The 12,008-nt window shown below is 40.6% G+C and overlaps 1 protein-coding gene across 7 annotated transcripts in view; it reads right to left on the reverse strand.

The window, feature by feature from the left end:
* Nucleotides 1-4,403: 4,403 nt before the first annotated feature.
* SLC17A5 (solute carrier family 17 member 5) overlaps nucleotides 4,404-12,008 on the reverse strand; it is a 69,107-nt gene continuing 61,502 nt past the window's right edge. For all 7 annotated transcript variants that reach the window (XM_066253703.1, XM_066253672.1, XM_066253699.1 and 4 more), the window contains 2 exons: nucleotides 10,025-10,115; nucleotides 4,404-5,780 (listed from right to left, as the gene is read on the reverse strand). In XM_066253703.1, coding sequence (XP_066109800.1) covers nucleotides 5,643-5,780; nucleotides 10,025-10,115 — 229 coding nt within the window. In that variant the 3' untranslated portion in view covers nucleotides 4,404-5,642. The remainder of the gene's footprint in view (nucleotides 5,781-10,024; nucleotides 10,116-12,008) is intronic.

Raw genomic sequence — 12,008 nt, forward strand, 5'->3', positions numbered from 1 at the left:
ACATCTGCTTTGTTTTCACTACTGCCTGTAGTAGCTGAGCTCCTTAGAAAGTATTTTCTATAGGATCCTCTTAGAACACAAACTTGTATTCAAATTTTCTGCTTATGGTTGCTCTAAAAGGCGTAGGCATCTGAAAAGGCCTTGTAATTCATTTTAATTCACATTTCCACTAGAAGGAGACAGTGGTGGATTCAAATAATTTAACCACCGGTTCTCTGCCCTAATGACTGTTTTAAGCATAAAAAAACAATATCCCAAAAGGTAGTTTATTATTTCATGCATTTAATACTTAAATAAGAACAATATAATTGAATGACAAGATAACCTGGAATTGTTTTCTTTGAACATATGTACCCTGATTTATTGATGTCACTCCATTAAAATTAATACAAATTTATAAAAAAAATAAGAATAAAAGAGGCCTGACTTGTGGTGGTGCAGTGGGTAAAGCGTTGAACTGGAATGCTGAGGTTGACAGTTCAAAACCCTGCACTTGCCTGGTCAGGGTACATACAGGAGTTGATGCTTCCTGCTCCTCCCCCCTTTCTCTCTCTCTTTCTCTCTTTCTATCTCTCCTCTCTAAAATGAATAAATAAAATAAAATTTTTAAAAAAAGTTAAAAAAATAAAAGAGGTACACAAAACTAGATTATGTTATAAGAAAGTTCTAAAATATTAATGAAAAATATTAAATAATACCTGACAAAAAACAATAAAACTGGTATTTAAGGTATTTCCATATTGCTTTTCGATTGGCATCTTCACTTGCATTTTTTTTCACCTATGGATGGAATGAACATTACTGTGGACGCTTAGAATACACTGTTGTGCAGATGAATGTTAGAAAAGAGTGAAGAAGGTGATTTTGTGACTTCCACATTGGCAGCTGCCCAGGCGCTCACCTTAGAGAGAATGCTGATTGCAAGTGCCATTTTTACAACTGGTTCGCAGAACTCAACAAAAAATTAGATACTGGTTCTGCTGAACAGGTGCAACAAACCAGCTAAATCCCACCATTGAAAAGAGAATTTATTCTTGAATTAAAATTAGACATTTTTTTTACCCCACGTTGATTCATCTGAGGCAGTTACGTGCTTTTCTTGAGAAAAACTGGGCCGTTTCCTACGGTGCTCTTCCTGCCTTCAGATTCAATTACTTTTATCAATATTTTCCATTGGGGAGATTTTGTTTTGAACAGCAGTGATAAGCTGCCTTTAGGGGGGAAATTTGATTTTTATTTTTATTTTTTGCTTTATAAGAGGGTTTATATGCAAACATCTCTATTTCTGGTTCTTGAAAATGAAACAAAGGCTGAAGAAAGACATTACAATGGTTAATACAAACTGCTGACTTCAATGTTTATCTCAATTTCTTTCATAATTCTGGTTCTCCAGGTCACTTGGCATGCTCATTCTTGTCGGATTTGACTGCTGGGGAAAAAATGACGTTTTACAGGGAAGGTTTCAAAGGCGGTACCTCTGAAGAAAAAGGTTTGATAAATTAGAACGTGAGCTCTGTGAGGAAAGAGATTGACCCTTTTTCTCTGCTCTATCCAAGGTGCAATGAAGAAAGCCTGGCTCCTAATGAATGCACAATAAACATTTGTTGCATAACTGGGAAGAGGAGTATTTTGCCTATATAGAACTAAGCTATTCTCAGATACTTCAAAACCATTTACCAATAACTGCCACTTATAATATTTTGAGGTTAGCATTTCTTCATACAAAAGTGTTCACAATTATTTTTTGAGAAGAAAACAATACACACACACACACACACACATATAACATTCAATTTTTTGTCCATTTAACCAAAGGATTATTTTCTAAATATTTATCAAGCAACTGAAATATAAGACAAAGTATATGTAGTTATGAGGAAGACCATGCTGAGGTAAATCAAATGGACCCTGCCTTCATGATGTTCATGATGAACCTGACAGGGAGATAGACAAGCATGTGTTCGTTTTATTATTTTTATTTTTAATTTATTTTTTATTCAGTGAAAGAAGGGGAGGCAGAGAGATAGACTCCTGCATGCACCCCCACCAAGATCTGCCTGGCAAGTCCCTTATGGGGTGATGCTTTGCTCATCTGGGGCATTCTGTTGCTTGGCAATCAAGCTATTTTTAGCACCTGAGGCAGCCCATGGCACCATCCTCAGCCCTAGGGCCAACATGCTAGAACCAATCAAGCCATGGCTGTGAGAGGGAGCTAGAGGAGTGGGGAGGAGGGGTAGAGAAGCAGGTGGTTGCTTCTCCTGTGTGCCCTGACCAGGAATTGAACTTGGGACATCCACATGCCATGCTGATGCTCTACCATTGAGCCACTAGCCAGGAATAAGCATGTGTTCATTTTAAAGAGAAAACCATGGAAGAGAAAGGGTATTAGTAGCCTGACTGAGTTCCAGGGAGGCCTCCAAGGAGGGAAAGGAGTGTGTCAATTGCATCTCTGTAACCTTGTTGCCTGGCAAAGAGTAGGATACTCATATTTGTGGAATGAATGAATGAATAAGAAATGATCTCTTCCTCATAATTGAGCCTGAGTCCTTGAGTTTAAAACAGAGAAGAAAAAACCCTCAAAATAAATAAGTAATATGGTATTTCAGTGGATCAAAGAAAGAGACCACATGTAAATCAGGAAGAGTGAAAGAACTCAGGGTTATGAAGGGGGTGGGGATGGAGTGCACCCTTCCTGGACCAAGGAGTAAAATTAGTAGGAGGTCGCCTGTTCGAAATCCTGGGCTTGCCTGGTCAAGGCACATATGGGAGTTGATGCTTCCAGCTCCTCCCCCGTTTCTCTCTCTGTCTCTCTCTCTCCCTCTCTCTCTCCTCTATAAAATGAATAAAACAAACAAACAAAACAAAACAAAATTAGTAGGAGTATGGAGGGGAAAGGAAATGGAAGGCTGGTGGGGAAGTAGCCAGCTGCAGCTGCAACAGGTGCGGTGGGAGATGAGGATGGAGAAGCTTGAGCCTAGCAGTGAGGCAGGCTGCTCAGGTTAGTGGGTAGGCAAAGGGAGGCCGGGGGAGGTGGCCCTGGGGGTGCATCCTGATCAGGGACATGAGTATGGGGACCCGTGGAAAGGTGGAGAGAGGAGGATCTGACTAAAAAGCAGGGAGACCACTTAACTTTTCTATTTGTTCCAGGTGGAAACAAACGCCACAAGAATCTTGTTTAGGATATGGCAGAGGGATTTAAAAGAATTCCAGAGATGTAAAAACTGGAATGGAAAAGACAGGTGGTTAATTAGACACAAGTTTGGGAGAGGGAAACTAGGGAGGAGGAAGAATAAAAATGACTTCAGGTCCAAGCCTAAGTGACTGGGAAAACAAAACTTTCAGCTGGAAAAAGGCAAGTGGCAGGAAGAGCTACTTTTACTTATTTAGTCTTTTAAATTGAATTTATTGGGGCGACACTGGTTAATAAAATTATATAGGTCTCATGTGTAGAACTCTACATTTTCTGTACCCCGTACTGTGTGCTCCCCTCACCCCGCAAGTCGTCTCCATCTATCACAGGAACAGCTATTATACTGGGGATGGGGATGAGGGAGTGAAGTTAGATATAAACAAACCGCAGGTGCAAAGAAGACAGCCAGTTGGGATGTCCGGCGGGCAGCTGAAAACCTGGTCGTGACTGTCTAGTACCTTGAGCAATAGGTTTTCCTTTTTTAAAAATGATTTATTTGAATAGAGGTTATATTGGCACATATAGAGGTTATATTTGGTCAAGTGAAAATTAATTCTCCTTCCTACTGCTGCTTGACTATTTTCTTCCCGCAGAGGTAGGCACTGGTTCGTTTCTTATGATTCTCAAGACATTTTGTAAGTATGTGCATATGTACACACACACACGGTTTAAGTTCCCAGAAGAGTTTTGTATTTTTGTGTTTGTGTTTTAAAGGCCCTAGCCAGGTAGCTCAGTTGGTAGAGCATCATCCTGATACATGGTACAGCAAGGTTGCAGGGATTGATCCCCAGTCAGGGCACATACAAGAATCAACCAATGAATGCATGGGCAGGTGGAAAAACAACTTGATCTTTCTCTTTCTCTCTCTCTCTCTCTTTCCTCTCTAAAGTCAATAAATAAAAATTTTAAAAAAGAGAGAAGACTTGTGTGTCTTTGAGACAGAAGGAGAACAAGGAGAGGGGGAGGTTAGAAAAGCAATTAAGAAGGAATTACTGGAGCAGGTATTAGAGCAGGTAAGAGGTCAGAGTCAGTGGTGCGCCAGGCAGGGCGGGTTGACGGCAGTGGAGATTCCTGAGGCTGTATCACTTAGATGGCCTGTGTCCTCTGCCTGGCATGGCAGAGATGCATGTAGAGGTAGCTTGATGGTTTCAGGAGGCAGAAAAGATGTAAAATAACCACTGTGGACACTAGAAAATATCACAGCCATCAGATCTAAAAATCAATCCGTAAGGTTTATTTTGATGATTTATAAAAAATATATCAGCATTACAACTTAAAGCTATCTACAAATTTAAAAATGTACAGAAATTATTCACATATTACATTCAATAGTTTTATTAAAGTGTACAGGTAGTGTTGAACAATTACAACACAGCATAAACCAAGTCCTAAGTCACATAAATACCCTCAGAGCATGTTCAAACCCATTGGAAGATGGTCTGGAAGAACTAGAAAAATATGATTTCTGGAATCAGCAGAAAGATATCTGATTTTCACCTTTATGTTACAACTGCTCTCGGGAGATATGCCCTTTACAATTCACTTAAACCTTAACTTGCAACCAGAATTTTACATTTGGACAAACAGGAGAAACTGAGAGGGTTTTTTTTTTTTTTTTCAACTTTTAGTGTAGCTCATAAAACATAGGACTTGGGATTTATATTCTGATCTAGTCGAAGGTAATTCTAATCAAGGATGATGTTATTTTTGGTTAAATGGGCCTCACACTTTACTTTCATAAAGTACACACCAGTCAAGACTCCTGGGAGCGAAAGCGTGAGGATTATTAGAACCACAGCTGTGGATCTCAACACTCCTGCCTCCTCAGGGCTTTATCTGCACACTCGCAGCCCCCAGGAGAAGGGCACCTTCCGAGGCTTGGTGCTGACCCTGGTTTTGGCTGCTGCCTCTGAGAAATGCTGGGCACTGGCCCTGAAGCCAGGAAGGGAGCGACTGTCTGGGCACGCTTCCCTCCGCCCAGGTGCCGGGTCAGCAGCTCCGTGGAGACAGCTGAGTTTGAGACCTAAGGGCCAGGGATTGCTGATGACAAGAAATTTTTATGAGTAAAGTTGATAAAATCAGGTATTTCCTAAGACCCGAGATTTATTAGCTAGCTTAATTAAGCAAAGGTATAGAGGAGTCCACTTCAGCTCATTCCTAAATATGGCCCTTAAAAATAAGTAGAGCTCCCCGCCTTCATACTGCCTGACTCAGAGCCAGGCATGTGACCCTAAAGTGTACGTTCCAACAAACATGTTCTTAATCATTAAAAATAGCTAATTTTACTAATCTGGCCATTAGTGACATTTCATGATTATAAGCCTTAAAAATTTAATACACATATAATTTTTTCTTGTATATAGTATGCTTGCACATTAAATATTAAAGGCACTTTTAGGTTACGTGATAAACAAAAACACATTAATAGCGAGAGGGCTGTTTATTGGTTCCTTCAGCTTCTGTGTCCATGGTGATCATCAAGGGCCCAGTTTTGCACTTCACCTTTACAGAAGAGTGTGAAGAAAATGGCACCAAACACATTAATAGCAGCAGTGATCCAGAAAACAGTTTGCCATTCTCTAATAGTGTTCTGTAGAGAAAGAAACAAAATGCACATGAAAATTTCTTGTTTGTAGTCCACTTTATAAAAAAGGCTGAGCCACAGGACTGTTACAACAGTAACATTATTCATAAAAGAAACAACCCCAATGTCCATCAGCAGTGAGACTGTGATATTTTTGTTCAGCTGGACACTATACAGCAGGGGTCAGGAACCTATGGCTCGCGAACCAGATGTGGCTCTTTTGATGGCTGCCTCTGGTTCGCAGACAAATCTTTAATAAAAAAATAATAAAGTTAAAAATATAAGACATTCTCATGTATTACAATCCATTCATTTCCTACCACTCATGTTCATGGCTGAGGGTGGCTGGAGCCAATCAGAGTTGTCCTCCGGGACAACACCAAATTTTTATTGGATAATGTGTAAAGTACATGGGTTATTGTATGGCTCTCACGGAATTACATTTTAAAATATGTGGCATTCATGGCTCTCTCAGCCAAAAAGTTTCCCGGCCCCTGTCTACAGCAATGAGAATGAATGAGCTACAACAAAATAGATACAGCTCACAAATAAAATGTTAAGTGAAAGAAGCCAGACACAAAAAAATACACGCAGAGCATTTATATAAGGCTCAAAATCAGACAAAACAAATCTATGAGGTTAAAGTCAGGAGAGTGGATGCTCTTGGTGAGAAGGGTACCTGGGAGCTTTGCAAGGCAGGTCATGTTCTGTTTGGGATGCACTAGCTTTGTGAAAATTCATTCAGCACTCTACTTAGGATTTATATATTTTAAAAATACATGTTCTACTTAAATAAAAAGTTTACTGAAAAGAACATGTGTGGCATTTCATTGAGTCATGCGTTACTAGGCAAGTGTTCTGCCTGCACATTATCTCTTAGGTGGGCAGGTCAGGGACAGATCAAGTAAGGATGAAGTAAGACGGACTTCAAGTTTGAGGCCTGGCCTAAAAGAGTCCACATGGCTCTCGAATGACACCTAAAATAAGATATGCATTGGATTTGTCAATAAAAGATCAACAAAATACAATTGTTCAATGTACAATCTACTGGTATAAAAATGTCAGGCAGTCATCTAAATTTCTGGGTCCTGTGACTAACAATCATTTTTTTGAGTTTTCAATTTTAATCTAGCTAGAGGGCTACGTTTGCAGCATTAAACAAACAAACAAACAAACAAACAAACAAAAAAACCCCAGTAGAATTAGAATGAGAAAGAAAAAGAAAAGGCAGCAGGAAGCTGCTGTCATTTACTTAGGGGAAAAATAACATACAGAAAGGAGCACTGTGTGGTTAAATATACTTATCTGAGATGAATGTATTTTGGTGAGAAAAAAATCTTAAATTTTACTGACTTTTTTTTTTTAAGTTACTTAATGACTTTAGAGAGAGACAGAAACATCAATCTGTTCCTGTGTGTGCCCTGACCAGGAATCAAACCAGCAACCTTCACGCATGGGGACGACACTAACCAACCTAGCCATCTGGCCAGGGCTTACTGACTCTTTACATGTGTTAATAATGTGTCACCATCCTAGAGAAGGAGTCAGTCAATAATTACATCATATACCAGAAAGAAATGCGTAAGACAGTGTCTTAGGACCCCTAAGCTTCTCTGTGTGACTTATATGATAATACCTCGGTGTTATTTGGAGGCAATGAGTGACTATACTAGAGATCTCACATAGTTCCAAGTTTGCTTTTTGTTTTTGAGAGAGAGAGAGAGAGAGAGAGAGAGAAGTATCAACTTGTTCCACTTAGTTGTTCCATTCATTTGTGCACTCATTGGTTGCTTCTTGTATGTGCCCTGACTGGGGATTGAATTTGTAACCTCGGCACGTGGAAATGTGCTCTATCCACCAAACCACCCAGCCAGGGACCTAGTTAGCTTTTTTTTTTTTTTTTTTTTTGTATTTTTCTGAAGTTGGAAACGGGGAGAGACAGTCAGACAGACTCCCGCATACGCTCGACCGGGATCCACCAGGCACGCCCACCAGGGGCTACGCTCTGCCCCTCCGGGGCATCGCTCTGCCATGACCAGAGCCACTCTAGCGCCTGGGGCAGAGGCCAAGGAGCCATCCCCAGCGCCCGGGCAATCTTTGCTCCAATGGAGCCTCGGCTGCGGGAGGGGAAGAGAGAGACAGAGAGGAAGGGGGGGGTGGAGAAGCAAATGGGCACTTCTCCTATGTGCCCTGGCCGGGAATCAAACCCTGGTCCCCCGCACGCCAGGCCGACGCTCTACCGCTGAGCCAACTGGCCAGGGCCCTAGTTAGCTTTTTAAGAAAACTTTCACTAGTTTTTAGAGAATGCTGTTTTGTTGATAATAAAACTGAACCTCAGACATTTTGAGGATATAATTACTTATTTATACTCTGACTCATTCCACAAAATTTTTGAGGCAGTGTAGTAAATTTTAATTGTAAGCAATTACAATTTTAAGGCAAATGTTTTTCCTTTTTAAATATAACATCCTTTTAATCGCACTAAACAAATGCTTTAGTAACATACCCCAAATCCAGTTGAGTTCCCACTTTACAAACATTCCCGACTTTAGCTCAGGCGTCCATGTGTCCCCAGCATAAGCGGCAGGAGCATCGGTAAGTGCGTGAATACCGGGGAGTGTGAGGACTCTCTCTTGTCACCACAATGCTCCATGAGATAAGGGTGAGCATTTCTGATGCGTCCATATGGAGACACAGAAACTTAGAAAAAACATTTTCCCAACAAATCTTTCTATGAAGTGAGAAAACCGATTCTTGTGACTAAGGAATTAGGAATGGAGGGAACAGAGAAGAAATGGAACACTATCTGTGGTGAGCACATATATGTCTGAAATTAGTGTATCTGGCAATAAGAGAGTTGGTAAGCATTTCCTAAAATTCTGAGAATTAGTGTTAATTTGATCACAGAGACAAAATAAAGAGAAAACTAAGTCTCTTTTAGAGGTTTAAGTCAGCATCTTGAAGAATATATTTCACCAGTCCTTTAGATATATGTTTTTTAAACAGGAGAAACTGGAGTTGGAAAGGGCCTTTGAGGTCATTTACTTTGATTTCTCACACAATGTAGGAAACGTTTCCTATGCAGTCCCTACCCCCCCCCCCCCCCCCCCACTGCTCTGGCCCCGCTGCCGGCAGCCACAACTCCGGTCCACCCAGTTCTCCGGGCCCAGGGCCAGTCCGCCCACAGCCTGCTCAGTGCTCCACCCACACAGACTGGTTCTTCTCTCCTCTGTTCCCAGAGCGGCCGCACACATCTTTTCGCAGCATTTGTCACAGAACCTTATCTGATCTTATATAATTTCTAAATGATGACTTTCTCAAGTGCAGAAACGTCATTTTTGTCTTTGAATCCTCAGTATCTGGCATATTAATAAACACCCAAGAAATGCCTTTTGAAAACATGTTTGACTGTTCAGGCCTCACTAATTCATAAGGAGCCCGTCCCATACTGTATCCTCATAACTTCTTACCATCTGTCTTTGTGAGGACAAATAAGTGAGGAAACCGACCGTGGCTCCCAAGCTTCTGCTCCTCTAACCATTCTCAGTTATTGCAACTGCTCCTTACTCACTCTCACTTGATTTCCCAACATCTTAGCTTCGGGATCCAATTCTTGAATAATTACACATTACCAATTTTTATTCATTCAAATAAAAACTACAACTCATTTATCTGGTATAATATCACAACTTTTAAGTACTTGTGTAGTACTTAAAGCGACAAGATCTTTTTTTTAGCTAAAGAGAGAGAGAGAGAGACAGAGACAGGAAGAGAGAGATGAGAAGCATCAACTCTTAGTTGTGGCACCTTTGTTGTTCACTGATTGCTTTTATGTGCCTTGGCGGGGGAGGGGCCTCCATCTGGGCCAGTGACCTCTTACTCAAGCCAGCGACCTTGGGCTTCAAGCCAGCGACCATGTGGTCATGTCTATGATCCCACACTGAAGCTGAGGACCTTGGGGTTTCAAACCTGGGTCCTCAGTACCCAGGTTGATGCTCTATCCACTGTGCCACCTCCAGGTCAGGCAAAAAGATCTTTGTTTAACTTAGTTCTGTTGTTCTGTCTAAAATCCAAAGTTTGTTCTTTGAAAATACACATTCCTACCCATTAAGACAATTTACCTCTTGTTGCTATAAAGATTTGCATAAAAGAAACGTTCAGAATTTTATGCTTAATTAAAATAAACTCAACTTTGACACAGAAGTGTAGCTTCCTGTGAACTGTTTAAATCTTTTCCTTGATCTACTCACCTCAGGGGTCAGACTTTTAGCGATGACAGGCCCAATCATTCCTGGAATAGTGGCGAATGTATTTGTTATGCCCAGGAGGATACCAGCATACCTGCAGAAACATTTTCATAGAGATTTACATTGTTACACATTTAAGTAGCTTTCTTCAATAGCTAGCTACATTGCTCCCAGGCTGTATTCTTAGGAAATTTTGCGTTTAAACAAACTGCTTTACTGGAACACGAAATTACTGAAATGTTTGGTGAAAAATTTGCATTTCAATAGTCAATTAGAATTTTAATATTATATATAGACATGGTCTTTGAAACAATCCCTTTTATAGTGATATAGAAAAGTGCTGAAATATGATTTTCATACATGAGTATATCTACATAGGAAGCTTGTTAGGTCTTAATTTTTTAAGTTAAAAATAAGAGTTTATTTCTTGATTACAAAATTTATTTCATTGTTGAAAACTTAAGAAAAAGAAAAACATTAAGAAAATACAGTTATCTATAATCCTTCCATATATAAATAATCGGCATTAACATTTTGGTAAACATAATTATTTTTCCTATGTATATATTTCTAATACATTATAGAAATGAGATCATATTGAACATCTATTTTACAACTTACTTGCTCCACTTAATATATATATATATATCTGCTTGTAGTTAAATCATTGCACACTGCAAAAAAAAAAAAAGCCTGACCAGGGAGTGGCACAGTGTATAGGGTGTCAGACTGGGATGCAGAGGACCCAGGTTCGAGACCCCGAGGTCGCCAGCTTGAGCGTGGGCTCATCTGGTTTGAGCAAAGCTCACCAGCTTGAGCCCAAGGTCGCTGGCTCGAGCAAGGGGTCACTTGGTCTATTGTAGCCCCCCCCCCCCCCCCCCCCGTCAAGGCACATATGAGAAAACAATCAATGAACGACTAAGGTGCTGCAACTAAGAACTGATGCTTCTCATCTCTCTCCCTTCCTGTCTGTCCCCAACTGTTCCTCTTTCTGACTCTATCTCTGTCACACACACAAAAAAAGTTACTGCACACTGTCCCAGAAGTACACAAGTTGGGTCTACAGTTTGTGTGAATGTGAGTGTGAGTGTGTATGAGAAAAAGAGAAAGAAATGTATTTTTTTTTTTTTTAGTAAGAGACAGACAGGGAGAGAGATGAGAAGCACTAACTCATAGTTGCAGCACCTTAGTTGTTCACTGATTGCTTTCTCATATGTGCCTTGACTGGGGGGGGGGGGCTCCAGCTGAGCAAGTGATCCACTGCTCAAACCAGTGACCTTAGGCTCAAGCCAGCCGCCTTGGGCTTCAAGCCAGAGACCCTTGGGCTCAAGTCAGCGACCATGGCATCATGTAAATGATCTCACACTCAAGCCAGTGTCCCTGTGCTCCAACCAGTGTCCCTGTGCTCAAGCTGTATAAACCCATGCTCAAGCTGGTGACCTGAGAGTTTTGAATCTGGGGCCTCAGTATCTCAGGCCAAGGCTCTATCCATTGTGGCACTGCCTGGACAGGCAAAATGCATTTTAATAAGCTCAGAAAAAGTTCTGATTTATTTTAAGGGTAAATCTTAGGGGAGTGAGATATTCTTACCTATATTTACATACAAATCTTTAAAGAAAGAATTCCTGCCTGTATTTGGGAAATAATAATGATCTGTTGACTTCTTCAGTACCCAAGGAATGTATACTGACTACACAAGGCTACCTTAGTCAAGATCTTAGGTACCATCCCAAAAGAATAAAATGCTTATACTTTTCAATAAAGAAGTCATATTAGACTGGTAATCAGAAGACATAAAGATTCCTACCTAATTCCTCCATTAGTCCCACCATGTGTGTGGCCTTGGTTAGTGATAGATTATTTCCCTTATCACTGATGGGTTCATAGATGTATATATACATGTAACATATCTGGTGGTCCCAGCTGAACTCCCCTACATCCCACCAAGCATATGAAAAGAAAAATATTAAGTGCAACATACGTATGG

This window comes from Saccopteryx bilineata, chromosome 1 (genome assembly GCF_036850765.1).
Source record: "Saccopteryx bilineata isolate mSacBil1 chromosome 1, mSacBil1_pri_phased_curated, whole genome shotgun sequence".
NCBI lineage: Eukaryota > Metazoa > Chordata > Mammalia > Chiroptera > Emballonuridae > Saccopteryx > Saccopteryx bilineata.